The sequence below is a fragment of the Falco punctatus genome (genome assembly GCF_963210335.1).
Source record: "Falco punctatus genome assembly, chromosome: 4".
NCBI classification, from domain to species: domain Eukaryota; kingdom Metazoa; phylum Chordata; class Aves; order Falconiformes; family Falconidae; genus Falco; species Falco punctatus.
Genome location: NC_137583.1, coordinates 53899933 through 53917768, shown reverse-complemented (window position 1 = coordinate 53917768; position 17836 = coordinate 53899933). Strand labels below are relative to the sequence as shown.

The window sequence follows — 17836 nt, the reverse complement described above, 5'->3', positions numbered from 1 at the left end:
CTTGGCTGTAGCAACATCCAGTGCCTAAAAATAGGTGTAACAATCTACAAACAACTGCTAACAATTCTTGCTGGAAGGAATATGAATATCACCCAGAGTCTGAAAAAAATGCCTTGGGGTGCAACATGTGAAAGAGGATGGAGCAGAAAACTGCACTGTACCACACTGCATTCTTCCAACACATTGTGACTGTGGAAATGCTGTGTTTCTTTAACTTCCATGGACCCAGTTCATCTGATTTAACTGAGATAGTAAACCTGAATCTACCTCTAAATCAGGATCATAGTCACCCATGGTTCCTTGAACATTTAAGACACTCCAGAAGGTAATTCAGTGCATCTAAGACTTTAAGCACTCCTTGGAGGTCTTTTCATCTCTCTGTTAACTACAGAGGGAGTTGAAAGTAACGTGCTACATTGAGGCCTCATGAATCCAAGATGAATCTACCAGCTGCTAGTCACTGCTAATGTCTGTTTTATTCTAGAGCTATTCAGTTCAGAGAAAAAGATGAGCAACCACCAGCAGAAGTGATAACTGCCCCGTATCGGGATGCTAAAGCAGTGGGGTTTTAACAGCTCTCAGCCAGGAAGGTTTTGAAAATGAAATGAGCAGTGCATGGAAGTGATTTGAAAGACCCTGTTCTGTATGAGATAGTCTGTCATCATTTTTATATATTCAATTCCATCAGAAGACCACAAGATTATAAGGCTGGAAAGACCTAGAAAAAATCATCTAGTCCTTCTCTCCTCCTCTAAGACACGCTCAGCTCTTTATGTCATCTCAGACAGATAGTTTTCTAACCTTTTCTTAAACCCACGATGGAGGCTCCAGGACCTCTCCAAACAACCTACTCAGTCATCCAACCATTAAAAAGCTTTTTTATTGTATAACCCAGATCTTTCTCATTGTGATTGAAGTCCATTATTTCCTGTCATTATTTCCACATGGAGAACAGACTGTTCCCTTCCACTTCACAACAGCTTTTTATGTACTTGAAGTCTGTTATTGAGTCCATCCTTACCTATTATTTATGACCTACACAGCACCGATTGGTGGCAGGGGCTTTACAGACAAAATTAGATAGTCCTTAAGAGCTTAAATCCTATCTTCATCTATCCTGTAACAATCACGACAAAAGGATGGAGGAAAAAGGACAGAAGTACAGGGCTACAGCTGACATCATTAGCTTGCTTGAAAGGGCAGCACCCTCAGATAGATTTGCTCTTGTAGTTTTTTTAACCCTGACTGAATATGAAGAGACATTTAGAAAGAGGTGGTCTGCAGAGAAGAATTAGGGTAATGGATGGCTGAAGGGGGAATGGTTTGCTAAAAGCCATACAAAGGAAAAAAAACAGAGCATACCAGAGAGTGAGAAATTTCAGAGGAAAGAGAAGAATCAGCTAAGAAGCTTAACGGTCAACAGCATGACTGAAAGCTGGCAGGATGAGATGGAGGCAACAGGAACCAGCCAGCCATTCTCTGTTTACTGCCCTTGTTTTAACCTCCTCTTGCCATTTGACTGATGGCCAAGCCCCTGGTTATGTCCCTGTGTCCCCATGGGGGGGCAGGAGGGGCAGCAGCCATTATGATAATGGAAGAGACCAGAATCTACCTCCAAACCCTGTCCCAGGTATTTATAGAACTGGAGATCGTTCAACTTACTTTCCACATTGATCTTGGCTTGGGTCTTGTCATCAGGACTCTCACAGCAATAGAAGCCCCTGTCTGCAAAGGAGATGTCCTTAACCACCAAGGTATGCTTTGTCCCCTCAGATTTGATCTCTATTTTTTCACTGGGCTTCAATACAATGCTGTTCCTCATCCACTTCACCCCTGCAGGCTTGGTCAGCTCTACCTCCAAGGTCACTGTGTCCCTCTCTTGAACCGTTCTGGGCTCCAGTTTCTTCTTGAATGAAATTGAGGCCTCTGCCAAAGGAGGAGAAATATTAGTAAGAATGTAGAGGATCCAGAAAACAGGATTTCGGACAAAATTGAAGCGGTAGCTCACATATCTCCCATCCCAATATATTCTGGGGGTCTCTGTTTAATGATGTGAATTTCCCTGCTGCTAACATAATCAGTCAGAGGGAAGGCTATATAAAACAACACAGGTCACAGCATCAGTGACAGCCTGTCGAAGGGGCATTACGACCTCTTACCTCGGACTCTGAGATTGGCTTTGCTTTCTACACCCTCAGCGTTGGCAGAGATTTCAGCTGCATCTTCCAGTGTCAGATCAGTGATGGTGAGGCTGTGACTGGTATCCTTCTGTGAGATCACATACTTCTTGCTGGCTTCAATCTTGACACCGTTCCTGAGCCAAGTGACCACAGCATCACTGGGAGAGACGGTGCACTTGAACACAGCCTCGTTGCCTTCCTCAGAGACCACGCTGTTGAGGCTTGTAATGAATTTCACCACTCTGGGAGCTGAGGGATAGGAATAAAACATTTAGCAGCTTTGTTCTCTGAGACACAGCATAAGCACCTTCAAAGAGCCAAAAGCTTCTATGATGTTATCAGAAGCAGCAATTTTTATTACTTTAAGTGATCACAATAATGGGTCATCACATTTCCCATGTTTTAGTTTTGTGTATAAAGATGCCAGAAGAGAGGGGCAAAGAAAGCTGGGGAGGGAAGGGAAAGAGGGGGCGGGAGGGCGGGAGGAGGTCCCATCTTATATTTGGGTTACTCATTTTCAGCCTCAAATGTAATATGAGGGTCAATTTGCCCACATATTAAGAGACCTGAGCTTAACAGGTCTCAAAAATCATTATATTCTTCACAAACAGAGGTTCCACTGACATTGGGAGAGGAAATGGAGTTTTGGATGTTGTTCCCAGGACACAGCACAAATACATGAACAACTCAGCTTTGCAGAATTGTAATGGCTAAGAACCAAACCCAAGGATCCTGCCACGTTGCCACCACGACAAACATACCTTTGGGGGTGATGGTAATGCTGCTCTTGTCATCTCTGGACTCACAGGAGTACTCTCCCTCATCCTCAGCCCGGATGCCTGTTATTGTCAGGGTTCGTTTGACCCCCTCTTCATGAATCTGGAAACGCTTGCTGGGCTTGATCTCAACTCCGTTCCTGCACCACATCACCTTCCCTTTGGCGTGGCTCACATCACAGGTCAAAGAGATGCTGCCTCCAATCTCAGCATTAACAGGTTCAAGTTTTTTGGCAAACTTCACTGGGATTTCTGAGATCCAGAAGAAGGAAATGATGAGAAAGAAAATTATAAGAAACACATTCCAAGAAACTGGGTCTGGCCAACTTACATAAATAAATAGATAAATAAATAAGTAAATAAAAAAAACAAACAAAACCAGAACATATTTGGGGATCAGGGTAGACAAAAACAAACCAGAAAGGTGGAAATTTAGGGAGATTCCTTTGACATGGTATTTTAATATCACTATCATTCTGTAAAGCAAGAACAGCATCTTAAAACATGATTGGGTATTGCTTTCCTTTCTTTCTCATCTTTTACCTGATGGGACCATGTAGAGTTTTTACATCAGAGTCTGAAAACCTGTAGGAATGCATAAGCCCCAGCCACCTTCGTCTCTCCTGTTACTGGAGACACAAGCAATGGAGTCAGAGAAACCCAGGGTGTGATTTCTCTCATCCTGAAGGGGACATTGAAGAGATCAGGTGTATCATGATCTATTAACAACCCCTCTGCAATGGCTCCAAAGGGAGCCGAGGGAGTGCATCTTCGCTGCAGACATCTCCAGTGTGACTGAAGAGGAAGGAGCAGGTCTTTGCTCTGGGACATCTCCCCTCTCATCTCCTGTGGTATTTCATCCTTCTCGTCAGTTTATAGCCTTAGCCTTGACTAGGGAACAGCGTCCCAGGTCCACCATCCGACAGATAGAGGAGGATCTAACTCAGGTCCTGCTTCCCCATGTGACTAACTCACAGATCTTCTCCTCACACAACACCCCCCGGCATCCTCAACAGCTTTGTTGTGCTGGTGAGCAGACTGGGGAAGAGCTAGGTCTCTGCCATGACCCAGCTACTGGGGTTGGGCAGAGACAGAAAGAGCATAATGCAAGTGGGGAGCAGGCACCAGGAGAAGCAGCCATCGTAGGCTTCCTGGTTCCTCCAAGTGGACAGAAAAGGTGAAAACCTGGGCATCTGGAAGCAGGAGAACTTTGCTCACCCATGGTGGGGCAGCCACAGCAGCTACAACAACAATTCAAGCCTTGAGGTTGGAACACTTTTACAAAGAGTTTGGACTTCACCTCCATCCTACCATGACAGAAGTGTAGCTGTTGGGTTGGGACATGACCTGTGTGCTGCTCTCTACTCACCTTTCACCTGCACTTTGAATTCCTGCTTGTCGTTCTTTGTCTGGCATGTGTACACAGCAGTGTCTGTGCTCTCAGCCAGGGTCACCGTCAGGGTCCTGCATGCCCCCTCACTCTTGAGCTCGTATTTCTTGCTTGCCTTGATTTCCGTTCCATCCTTGAACCACTTCACTGGAGCAGTTTCAGGTGTTACTGAAGTAGTCAGTGTGATGCTTTCATGTTCCTGAACAATGAGAGGCTCTCTCTGGACAACTTTCTTTTCAAATTTAGCCTCTGGTTCTAGGAAAGACATTGAAATCGGAAACCAAAAACTTAATGCTCAAATCTGTAACACAGTAATTTCCTCTTACTCTCTCTTCATGACTCACAACACCAGCTCATTCATGATCTGCAGTGACCCAGGCAATGTCTGAGTATTTGTGGCTGGTACAATCTTTTGCTGAGCAGGAAGAAAGAAAATGATCTGTCAGGCAACCCAGAGCTGCTTCTTAGAAAAGAAGCAAAGGAAAGGAATTGCAAATACCCATTTTTATCTGCTGCTCACAAAAAAACTTGTTTCTTAGGAGTAAAATGACCTATATAATTCTTTCCTTTCCCATTTTTAGGAATTTAGGTCCAATTAAGAAATATTAAAGTGCAAAACCTGAATTTATGGCCTGTTTTCTTTTCTCTTTGCTGTATTACCTTTCTCCTAGTCTCTTTTCATCTTGTACCACCCTTTGCCACAAAACTGGGAAGTTTTGGGACACGGACCAGATTTTCTTGGTCATCTTTCTCCACAAATCTATTGCTGCACTTCAAAGCTTCCCACTTCTTTCAGCTCCCCACCAGTGAAACAGGTTCATCAATGGGGTGTGCAAAGAAGATAAGCAAAAACTGCATAGCATGTACATAGCCCAAAAAAAGTCTTCAGCCAGATTCCTCACCTCTACACTGCTAGATTGAAAAAGGCCAAATTAACATGCGGTGTGGTTCACTGATGTTGCTCCAGGGGAAATGGTTGCTGCACCATGGCTGCTGGGTAGGGAATATTCAGTTTTACTCTAAAGCCACACAAATTGCTGCTTCACCCCTCAAAGTGAGTACTCACCAGTTATTTCCAACTTGAAAGTCAGCTTCTGGCCTGCAGCCTCACAGATGTATTCTCCAGCATCTTTCTTCTCCAGCTGGTCTATAACCAGGCGCCGGGTTTTGCCCACAGTTTCTATTTTGAATTTCCTAGAGGATACAAGCAGCCTTCCATCCTTGTACCATTTTACTTCAGTTGCATCCTCTGCTACCTCACAGCTGAGGGTGGCACTTTCCGTCAGGACAGCTTTCACCTCCTTCTGAACCTTTTCCTGGTTTATAAAAGCAGGTTTGGGCTCTGAGTGCAGAAACAGAAGAAAATATTGATCAAGGGATTAAAATAAGATCAATCGTACTAATTTCTGTGCACATGTTTTAAAATGTTTAGGTTGTCAACGGCCAAAACAGATTGCTTTCAGTGGGCAAAATCTACCCTTCTGTGTGACTGAACTGCCATGTGGAAAACTGGGAAGTAAGAGCCTAGGAATGGAAAGGACCAAGAGGGTTGTTGAAATCATCCTATGGTTGCAAGCCATCATACATAAAATATTTAATTAAAGCATTCCCAAAGAACATCTGTCCCGCATATCACCAAAAGCTCCCACATTGCTTTTACTTAAGAGCTAGGACAGAAATACGGGACTAAGAGCTTATGGAACAGACTCTTCATGGTTTCTTCCACTGTCACAAATGTGACTGTCAAAGAGACAAAGGAAATACAATTGTATTTCTACATCAGTAGAACTCCCTGCAGTACTCAGGTAGGTCAAGATCATGGACAGCAACATACCCAAGACTGTTGCAATGTCAACACTCCCTTTAGCATCACATGCTTGAAGCGGTTTGGGCACCTTGTGAAACCTGTTCCAAAAGAGTAATCTCTGGGAATCTTTCACAACAAAGGGACATTTAACACCTGGTAGAAGTAGTAAGGTATCTCAGAAGGCTGAGATCTCCTACGCACAACAGCCCAAATTCAGAAAAAGTGCTGAGTTTTCAACCCATCTTGAGGTGTGCCACTGCTGAAATTCCAAATGACAAAACATATTCCAGCCTTACAGTTCTCAGAAATGGGACTAGAAGTCTAACAAGAAAAGGATTTTTGAATGCCTTTTTCCTTCCAAGAGGTTCAATGCACAAGAATCGCCCTTTGGCATCCCAGGAATGGGAGAGAGCTGAATAAAATGTAGATTATTATTACTATTATATTTGTATCTGTAACTATTATTACATAGACAGGCTAAGAATGAGATAGGCCTTTGTGCCATGTTAAAGCCAAATATTCCACTTTCTAAGAATCCAAGCAACAAGGTACAGAAAACCAGGTGAACCCTACAGGCTGCAACAAAGCCCACACCATTGCAACTGCACCATAGTGTAAGAGTTATTGGAATTCTTACTTTATGATCCTCTCCTGTAATTTAGACAAGTATGTCTTACCTGTGACACCAATCTTGAAGGTCAGTTTCTGGCCAGCAGCCTCGCAGGTGTACTCCCCAGCATCTTTCTTCTCCACCTGACACACCACCAGGCGACGCAATTTGCCCTCCGACTCCACCTTGAACTTCTTGCTGGAGGTGATCAGTTTCCCATCCTTGTACCATTTCACGTCAGTCTTCTCCTGGGCCACCTCGCAGCTCAGCGTGGTGTTTTCTGATAGTGCAGCTTTCACCTCCTTCTGCACCTTCTCCTTGTTGGTAAACACAACTTCTGGCTCTGAAAAGAGAGAGAAATTCAAAGTGTCTCCAAGATGTGATGCTGCCCAATCCCCTTCTTGTGGCTTACAGGTAACACTGGAAACCAAATCTCTGACTTGACAACAGGTGTTTAAACATATTGGCAGAACATGCAAACCGCTTTGTGGTAGAGGTGGTGGGGGGGGGTGTTGTTGTTTTTTTTAAAGCTTTCTGTTGCTTTGTCACAAATCACACAAAGATTAGTATTTCGACAACAGTAAGACAGATCATCTGGATGGTTCATAAGAGCGTTGTGTGGCAGGGTCCAGTCAAGGCAGGATACATTTCTGTTGAAGTTGAGTGCAAAGTAACAATTTTTAGAGGCAGGAGCTGGCCCATGCTGTCATGGTCCCATATTGTTGATTTCTTTAGTTCTCAATAGCTGCCTCTGCTGCCTTTTAGGTCATTTTGTTAAGTGAGAAGCATGCTAGACCAGGACTGATACATTCAGGACTGTTATTACTTCTTATATGACCTTGAGAAAAGCTCAGCTCATCTTACATCCAAATGGTGAAATCCGCTTGTTGTCCAGAAGACACCTCAGTCATACCACTTGCAAGAGGATCAGGAAGGAGTTGGAAAAAGCTGAATCCATTTTACCACTCTACAGCCCCAGCAGGGTGATGAATCTGGAATGAGTCTGCACGACACCTTCTTTCCCTAGTTGCCTTATATATCTTGATAGACCTTGGCATATATCAAGCCTTACTGCCACATTCTCTGCCAAGGCTGAAACGAACCCATCCAAGAGAAAGAAGAAGAGTGCAGATGTTGGGCAGACACCCAGCTGCTCTCCACCATGACCTTGCTCTGAAATGCACTGAGAATCAGCTGTGGTGCAGAGCTGTTCTGGTTGCACCAATGTGTGAGGACGGAGATGTGCAATCAGTACTTTCTTTCCCACAGCCCTTTTCCTACAGAGACGGATAGTTCCCGAAGTCTTTCCAAGCATGTAGCTTGCTGTTTTAAGGGTTTTATGAAGTTTTACATATAAGATATAAATAGAACTGTATTTCTAACACTTTGTCCCATTTCCACATCAGAGTTAGGCCATTCCAAAGATGTTCTCTACAAATTTGAAGGGTAACAGGAAAAAAACTTATGAAACTACATTAATTTTTCAAATATTCTAGAAATAGGAATGATAGGCCAAAATCTTCTCTTACCTGTGACGACAATCTTGAAGGTCAGTTTCTGGCCAGCAGCCTCGCAGGTGTACTCCCCAGCATCTTTCTTCTCCACCTGACACACCACCAGGCGACGTGATTTGCCCTCCGACTCCACCTTGAACTTCTTGCTGGAGGTGATCAGTTTCCCATCCTTGTACCATTTCACGTCAGTCTTCTCCTGGGCCACCTCGCAGCTCAGTGTGGCGTTTTCTGATAGTGCAGCTTTCACCTCCTTCTGCACCTTCTCCTTGTTGATGAAAGCATCTTCTGCCTCTGGAATTAAGGGTACAGGGGCAGATTCAGAAAGTTAAGCTTTCACACACACACACCCCTTCCCAAATGCACATCTGGATTGCGGTGCTGAAACGGCTTTCCCATTCACATTCCCTGTCACCACCATCAACTGAACCGTTAATCTCTGAATTACATCAAGTGCCTGGTGCAGGACTCCTTTACTGGCAGTCCCAAAGATACATAGCCCCAAAGATGCTTTCATTTCCACCACAACCATTCTCCAAAATCTGCATAAAAGAAGTTCACCTACCCCTAAGTCCGTCAGCACACCAGGCACACAGTCTATAAGAAGTCTGTTGAACTGTCAAAACCACCGAAGAGCTGCAATTTGCTTTGCCAGCAAAAGCAAAGCTAGTCTCGGGAAACAAACTTCATGAGCCTTTTCTGCGCCTATATCTTTATTTCCCAAATATTCTAAAGTTGTGGCATCCCAGAAGCGTGTTTCTCTAACGAATGAAAACTAGCCAGCTCCCGTGGTATTTGCTTTGCACTGCACAGCACCAGAATCAAAAAGCAATTCAATACATGAACTGCTCAATTTGCTTTAAATTCATCAAGATCCAGCTGAGGGTTGTCAAGAGTAAAACTGGTTCTTGTTAATATTATGGTGAAAAGACCTGGTTTCCTCAGCTACTACTTCTGAGAAGAGTTCCAGTATTTCAGTTGACAGAGGCCATAATAAATAGGTTTCCTCCATAATAAACAGAGACTTTATTTCAGGAAGGGGCATTCACAAGAGAATACATGTGCTCAGAAGGTGTGCTGTGTCCTTTAATTCCTCCTGCAATCATTCAACTCTCATTTTGCTATCAGTGCATCTTCACCAGGTTCCTGGGAAAATTTCCTGATGACCTTCAGCCTGCCCTAGGCTTGGGCTACAGAAATCCACTGCACTCTTAGTTTTAAAAGAAGGGAGACAGATCTAATAGCATGAACACAAATGCTCAAGTAAACCAGCAAAACCTAAATGTTTGCTCAGTCACTGACTGCTGAGATGGAATTTGCCAAGCCACAAAACTTCCCTCTCCTTCCAATTTTTAAGACGTGCAACAGGGATGCAGCAAATTCTCCCACCTGTGACATCAATCTTGAAGGTCAGTTTCTGGCCAGCAGCCTCGCAGGTGTACTCCCCAGCATCTTTCTTCTCCACCTGACACACCACCAGGCGACGCGATTTGCCCTCCGACTCCACCTTGAACTTCTTGCTGGAGGTGATCTGTTTCCCATCCTTGTACCATTTCACGTCAGTCTTCTCCTGGGCCACCTCGCAGCTCAGCATGGCATTCTCCTTCAGCACTGTCTTCACCTCCTTTTGAACTTTGTCTTTGTGTTCAAACACATCATCTGCAAGATTGGAAAGAATTAAAAATTTAGAAGAAAAAAAAAAAAAAGCCCATAAAAATGAAAGCTTTGCCTCCAAGATCACAGGGTATTGGGTTTTCAATGGGAGACCACCTGGTAGATTACAGTTTAAATAAAGCAGCCGTAAAATCAAAAAGGCTAACAGAATCAGTTAAGCAAATGCTTGAGGAAGCACTGGCAGGGACACCTTGTTTCCAGACAGCCTAGTTTCTTGCTGCTGCTCACTTGGGCAGCCAGAACTGCCATGCCTGATCTTCAGGCTTACACCAGCTTTCCTGCACACATTCTGTAGGGTCACTCTCTGCAGGCCAAGCAGGACAGGCTCTCTTGGGGAAGGTGTGTTTTGGCCACTTGCAGAGAAGACAAGGCTGCATATTCAGAGTAAACAGCAGATACTCCAGGCAGGATCCTTCATTTGCCAATGCTGTCCCATATGTGGGTAAAGGAATATTCAGGGGAAAAAAAAACCACAACAAAATCTACAAGGGTTATGAAATAGATGCGTAACAACTGGAGTATCCTCAAAGATTTGTATGGACCTGTGTCCTCATGGAACAGCATCACTTCCCAGATATATTCTACAGATCATGTGCTACTAATAGTACAAAATCAGAGTCATAAAATAATTTAGGTTAGGAGTGATCTCTGGAGGTCATCCAGTGCCACTTCCCCACTCAGAGCAGATAAAATTACATCAAGTTACTCAGGGCCATGTCCCATTGAGTTCTGAATATTTCCAGTGATGGAGATCCCACAGTCTCAAGGCTCATGTTCCAGAGCTTGACCACCCTCATGGTGCAAGTGTTTCCTAGTCTCTTTTCAGAACTTCCCACGTTCCAGCTTGTATGCTTTGCCTCTTCTGTCACCATGCATTTCTGATAAGAATGTGGAGCTGTGGACTCTACACCCTCCCATTAGACAGCTGCAGGCAGCAATAATATCTCCCTTTTTTCTTTTCTAGACCGAACAAATTCACTTCCCTCAGCCTCTCCTCATATGACATGTGCTTCAGCCCCTTAATCATCCTCGTTGCCTCCACTGGAGATGTGCAACAGCAACTTGGATTTCCAGATGGAGTAGCTGTCAGATTCTCCAATCAAGCAGGCACTGACTTCAGAAAAGTAATTTGATTTTAGGCTTGCTTTTGGTAAATTCCAAGGATATCATTTTAGAAGCTGGGCATGGGAAGTAACTTTGGATGTAGAGATCACAAGATGATCTAGTCTGCAGTAAATAGAGGGATTAACAAAAATATATCTGTAACACACTTGTTTGAAGCTACCAAACTTGTGTGGATTATGAGAACTGATTCATGAAGAATAGATTAACGATTTGTTCAGGACTCAGTGTGGAACATAGTATCTTCACACTAAAGTGTTCAGAATCTGTACTTCACCCAGCAGAAAAACAGGAAGGAAAGGATCAGCAAGGCCAGGTTTAAAAAAAAAAAAAAAAAAAACCAAAACCAAACCAAAACACTTTTCAATCCTTTAAAAGACAGAGCACATACAAGAAAAGGAAAAAAGGACAACTCTGCTGGAAAGCTGTGTCTCTGGAACCCGTAACTGTAGTAAACCAGCACGATTTGCCAGAAGTCAGGCTGGATCCGAGCTCATGCAGGAGGTTAAGACACCTAGCGAGGGGCACTCTAGCACCAGAAATACATGTAGACAGGGGAAGCACTGGGGATGCACAGTGTGGGTTTCATGTTTCAAAGCTCTTTGTATCACACTTCTGAAGAAAACAAGCCAGTGTTCCTAGAAAGTGTTCTACAGGCTAATTTGTTCTTTTGGGTTCTTACCCTCACTCCAGGAAGATGTTTTGCCCTTCAGTACAAAGCAATGGAGGTTCCACAAGGAGGTAAACCGAGTGAGGAACTCCTAAGCTCACACCTTATATTCTACCCTAGGCAACTCTCTTCAGTGAAAACTTTTGGATGTTTGACTTTCCCTCAGGGCAAAGGCACTTCTTACACAAAGTACTATCATTCAGTTGTACCTTGATCAACAGGAAGGTAAAAAAAATGGTGATTTAGGGTTGAAGCATAGAGGGTCAGAAGATCCGTTTTCCAGTTCTGTTTCTACAGCATACTTCTCCAGCAGTCTTGAAGGAGAACGCAAATGGATCCCACCATTTCTGCCTTTAAAGTGACCAGTAAAGTGACAAGACAGAGCCTGTTTTTCTCCATTCTAATAGTTACCCATTTGCAAAATCTATGTAACGGCTTCTCTTTGGTAGCAATGGGCTTGGGCAACACCCATCTGTGTCTTGCAGACAAAATGCCTGTCCCATTTTCCATGACACCCAAGTACCTCAAAGCCTGTGACAGGAAAAATACCTCCATGAGGAAGTATTCTTATCTTGTCTCTTCTCACCCCTGCTTACGGAGAGGATGGGGGATGCAGAGAAGGTTGGTGATAGTGAGGTCTCCCCCACATCAACCTGTAGAGGACAGTGCTACTTCCCAAAAACCTGAACCCCTGTCTCTGAGCCATGGGATTTTCTCTCATGATTATGGCTGTTTCTCAGAAGCCCTAAAAGTCAAGCCAATCCTTGGGTTTTCATCCAAGTGTCTCATGCAACCCTCCATTATTGCTGTCAGCAGCTTCCCTCACTTGCTTAGCTGCCAGCACAAACAACTGCTGAGAGCACTTCCCTGCCTCGTTGCATCCAGCAGAGGATAAATATCTCCTGGTCCCAGTTGAGAAGATCCCTCCACAAGAAGCTAAGAAGAGCTCTTCCTTCAAAGAGTGTGGTAAGATCCTTTGTTAATTTCTGCCTTTCACAGTTTCATTTATAATCTGCTATGATTTTTCTAACAGCTTCTGCTATTCAGACATTCATTGTTTGAAATAATGATCTCAGTCTTACCCTCTGCTGCTCCTACAACCTACACAGAGCCACAGAAAAAGGTCACATAATTAATCCATGGAATAAGTATTACCATAGCTTTTCTGGCACAAAGGAGAGTTGCCAAACACCACGGAGAATGAGGCAGATTTGCCCCCAGTTTCCTTGTAGGGTCTCAGTCCCCACCAACATACACCACAGTAGGCAGCCAGGGCAGAGCAAGCAGAAAGAAACCCACCGTTTGTACCTCAACAAGACCTACAACTGGCAGTCACAAGGATCTCAGTGCTGTAACACCATGCTTTACTCAGGCCACACTGGGAGCAGGCCAGCCACAAACCACATCCAGTGTGGATAATACACAACCACCTTCATAGCCAAGTCCAAAATAAAAAGCTCAGGGCCATGACCAGTGCACCAGGCTGCGGAGATGCGCACACCTTTAAACAGACATTGTTAGATTCTAGCACTGGGTGAATCCACTGAAACAGAAAAGGGCAAATGTTTGCACCAGTCCCAGCTGTATTGTCCCACATCACTTCCTGGGATACGCTTTTAACTGGATGCATATTTAAGGTTTTCTTCTGGTCCACAATCAGAAAAGAAACATCTACATCAAATTTAAGTACTCTTCCCTCATAACTCTTTCAGGCAAGACAGAAGCAAGGAAGATGAGAAAAGAAATACTGGGGAATATTTTCCATGAAAATAACTAGCAGCAAGGACAGAAATGTATGTATTGATGATTCACCAGCATCACAAACTACTGGATGCTGATCTGAACTCACTTGAAATTGTATATGTTGTGCAGTTCCTCATGAAGTCACATAGGCAAATTCTCTCAGCCAAGCCATGTCTCGTATAGGGCAGAAAAACTGTCCTAGATGAGATGGAAACTAAAGATTCTTACAGTGGAACTGCAGACTCCTAAAGAGTGGAAGGATTGTTGTATGCTTGTCCTGTTCTTACATCCTTTTTCTTAATAATCACTTGTGGTCAAAATCAGGGAAAGAATACCAGCCTAGCTGGACTTTCCTCCTTCCCAAAGCATCCACACACATGCCTTTAATACCAACCTTTAAGAATAACTGCTTAAGTTCTGTTGGAGACACATATAGACCATGGCTGGAAGTAAATCTATGTCACTAGGAAGCTTTCTTTATAGCTACAGCAAAAAATACGTTATCAGATCATCCCTCACCTGTGACATCAATCTTGAAGGTCAGTTTCTGGCCAGCAGCCTCGCAGGTGTACTCCCCAGCATCTTTCTTCTCCACCTGACACACCACCAGGCGACGCGATTTGCCCTCCGACTCCACCTTGAACTTCTTGCTGGAGGTGATCAGTTTCCCATCCTTGTACCATTTCACGTCAGTCTTCTCCTGGGCCACCTCGCAGCTCAGTGTGGTGTTTTCTGATAGTGCAGCTTTCACCTCCTTCTGCACCTTCTCCTTGTTGATGAAAGCACCTTCTGCCTCTGAAACAGGGAAATATTAGGGGAAAAATATGTCGGATATAGCTAGCTTGCAGCAATAAGATATTACAGGTATTTTGCGTAGGTGCTCTACAGGATCACTCCTTGTAACATTGCTTTGCAGTCCTTTTTATCACACAGAGCAGTGAATGCATCCTCAAAACATAGCCCATATAGCCATACCTCTCTGACTAGTCTTCAGGAATGGCTCAATCGCCTCATTTTCAAATTTCTTATAATTATGATAAGGATAATTTTTCCTCTTTGTGTCTTGATGATATTTCTACACCACACATTTGGAAATAGCCAAATATAACACAATTATGAGTTGCCACCTTCACTACCACGTTATTTACAGGAATTTACCAGCATCTTGGTATTTTAGATTAAGACTGGGTGTCGTTCAGAAAATACCTTGTAACTCAATCCCAATGAAATGACAAAGGTACAGTTCTTAATACAGAAAGGTTCTTGCCTACATTATACATAAAACTGGTCTATAAAATTTGAAGTATGGTTTTCTTTCCTCATAAATCTCTAATTTTTCAGAAAACTTGCTGTAGGAAATCTTCTTTTCATACTATATACAAGGAACAAGGATTAAGTGTTTAAAATCACTTTCTTCTCAAGTATCACTTAGAACTTCCATCTCAACAAGTGCAGTTGGCATCAAAAGGGTAATGAGTGTGATCAGTAGTTAGCCAGCCATATTAATTGAAAAGATTAATTTGTCACCTTACTAAGTACTCCTGACTGATAAATTGCATCTTTTACCATTTACTTTAATGATTGTTTGACCTTGTTCTCCTTTTACCAACAACTGGTGTAGTCACTGTCAGCTGCTATATTAGCGTACATGTGAGATGTGGGAGGACAAAAAGACCCTAAAAAAATGGACATTTTTCCCCCACTTATTTACCTTAAGAAATAACTGCACAAGTAGTATAGCATATGCTGATATGCCTACATGATGGATATTACATAGCAACAGCCATCCAGCATTTAGTACAGGCAGCCTATGCCTCTTAGGGTCCCAGGTATGTACTGGAGCATCGCAGTCCATGATTTCACTGCTACAGAAGCACAAGCTCCAAAGGTAAATGCTCGACTCACAAGGCCTGGGGTTGCCGTTGCCCCTCAGTTGCAGTGCAAGCATGGAAGATACTTCATCCATCCAGGTTCAGGCATCTGGGTTGCCTGGGTAAGGTGACCTGGGAGACTCCTGGTTCTCCCTGGCAGTCATGGAGAACCCCTTCCATAACCCACGCTACTGCCTTTCTCCCCCCAGTCACTCTGCAGCTTCCTAGTGCCATCCTTTACTCCTTGACGTCTCTCTCCTCTACATACAGTCTGTGTCACGTCTGTACTCTGAGCAGCAGCAGCTGCCTGGGAGGGTAAGGAGTAGGGGTAAGCTCAGGTCAGGTCCCTACACTGCTGACCGTGCACTACACGCAAGCCGGGGAGCCGTATCATAGGCTTGCCGTCAATATTGCACGGTCCAGGGAAAAAAAGAAATCCTGCAGGGAGCAAGCCAAAGCAGGAAACAGCTTATACGCTCTAATTTTGAGCTCCTCTGTTCATAGTGGCTGTAGAAGGGGTGTAAGGAGCTGTCATTGTCATTAAGGTGTCATTAACAAGGCAGTGCACATAGCCTATGCTGGGTGATGCAAAACTCCTCAAAGGCATGCGTCAGCCCACTGCAGATTAAGGAGCGTTTGGGTAACTGAAAAGAGCTCGAGCACACACCATGGTTTGCATTTAAAACCAATTGCAAAATTATAAACATTTCAACTTCCACCTATGACTTGGGCTGTGAACGCTGGGTGCACTAAAGGAGTTACAAACCAGACCGTGTCAATGGCTGCTGTATTTAAAATTTCAAATTAGCAGAGCAGGAATATTCCAGATGATTTACTTGCTTGTTCTCTGCATTCTTGCCCTTTATAAAAAACACTTTTATAGTGGTAGGAAATGTGATTAGAACTTTTAATCAGCTTACAAAGTGATTTACACTAGCCAGTAATTTGCCTTAGAAAATTAAAGTTAAACAAGTGTTCCATGCAGATGACATTTCCAACCTCATCTGAAACCAGTTAGTGAAATTTCACTGAAAATGAGGAAAACCATGTTTTCAGGACATGGAGCTTTCACCAACTTCAAATAAGGATTTCACTGCTTACCACGAATCTTGAAAGAATGAGATTTCAGAATCAGCTCTTTTTGCTACACATGGAGCCCAGTCCCAAGGTGTACAGCACCTGGTTCTTTAAAAGCCAAAAGCTATAGCTGCATCCCAATGCTCAACGTGGAGCATCTAACCTTCAAGCTTTCCATAAATAGGGAAGTTTTTTGTGCTACCAGTGGAGCCCTGGAGTACAGGAACCCTGAAAAACTTTCTGAGGGCAATGGTAACAGGATAAATTAAGACCCAGAAAGCCACTGCACTTTGGGATAATCTAGTAAGATGAGGATTTCTGTAGCAAAAGAGCCAACCACTCAGAGTACTCATAATCCCTCCTGACTTTCACACTAGATCATTTTCCAGACGGTGCTGGACTTGCATGTCACGTTACAGTCGTACACATGAAAAATACAGCAACAGTAGCTAGGCAAGCACTCTGCTTGCGACAGAGGGGGAAAGGTGTTACCTTACCCCATGCAGCAGTGAAGTCATCCAGTTTGAAAGAGAACTAAAAACCTTTGGTTTCTGAGGCAGACAACTAAGAATAGCCCTCAGCTACAGAAATTCAACTGTAAAGGTGCTAAATTTCTGTGCTTTCTGACTACACCTCTGTAGTGTATGAACCAGTTTCACCAGCTGAGCACAAACGTTGTTTATACCAGCGGTCTTTCTATCAACGCCCTTGTTGCATTTTCTCTGACAGATGCCTCTCAAATCTAGCCTTACTGTAACCCATCCTTCACTGAAGCTGAAAGTTCCCTTGGCCAAAGGCACGTGCTACACAATTCATGACAAAGAGCCCAAGTGCCCCAAGAACACCCTGCGTACCCGACGCAGAGCAAGGATACGTAACAGCCAGTGCCTTACAGTATGTGCTGTGGGGAGCAGCAAGGCTTTATGCTGTAGCAGCAGCTGCACACCGCACACGTAAGGTGGAGAGAGCAGGATGCCCCAAAGCAGCGAAGAGCAGTAAAGACTGCAAGCTTTACAAGGGAACAGCACTTGAGCTATGCCCTGCAAGGACTTCAGGTCTCCAGCACAACTGCGAGCACAAAAGTCAGAGTCCTAATGCAGTTGCTCTTGCACATAGCTGATAAAATGCCAGGCCTCTGCCAGCATTAGGGTTCCAGCGTGTCTGATGCTGTAAGAAAGCAAAGGAGAAAATAGATTCCCTGTTCTGATCTCAGAATATGAGACAAGAAAACAGAGAGGCATTTGACTGCAAAGACAGTGGAGTGTTATACATGCAATCAAAAACAAGCCAAACCCTTTCTTGTCATCCAATTCAGAAATGATCACTCAGAATGTAGCTGACAAGTCCATAGCTGCCTGGAGCTTGAGATAAAATTTACTGGACCTTTCTGCAAAATATACTGAGA

At 43.8% G+C, this 17836-nt stretch overlaps 1 protein-coding gene across 12 annotated transcripts in view; it reads right to left on the bottom strand.

The window, feature by feature from the left end:
* The window catches only part of OBSCN (obscurin, cytoskeletal calmodulin and titin-interacting RhoGEF), a 209583-nt gene that overhangs the window by 138668 nt on the left and 53079 nt on the right, over nt 1–17836 (bottom strand). For all 12 annotated transcript variants that reach the window (XM_080383729.1, XM_080383728.1, XM_080383730.1 and 9 more), the window contains 9 exons: nt 14003–14278; nt 9664–9933; nt 8293–8568; nt 6831–7106; nt 5413–5688; nt 4326–4601; nt 2942–3208; nt 2160–2429; nt 1663–1926 (listed from right to left, as the gene is read on the bottom strand). In XM_080383729.1, the coding sequence (XP_080239855.1) occupies nt 1663–1926; nt 2160–2429; nt 2942–3208; nt 4326–4601; nt 5413–5688; nt 6831–7106; nt 8293–8568; nt 9664–9933; nt 14003–14278 (2451 nt within the window). The remainder of the gene's footprint in view (nt 1–1662; nt 1927–2159; nt 2430–2941; nt 3209–4325; nt 4602–5412; nt 5689–6830; nt 7107–8292; nt 8569–9663; nt 9934–14002; nt 14279–17836) is intronic.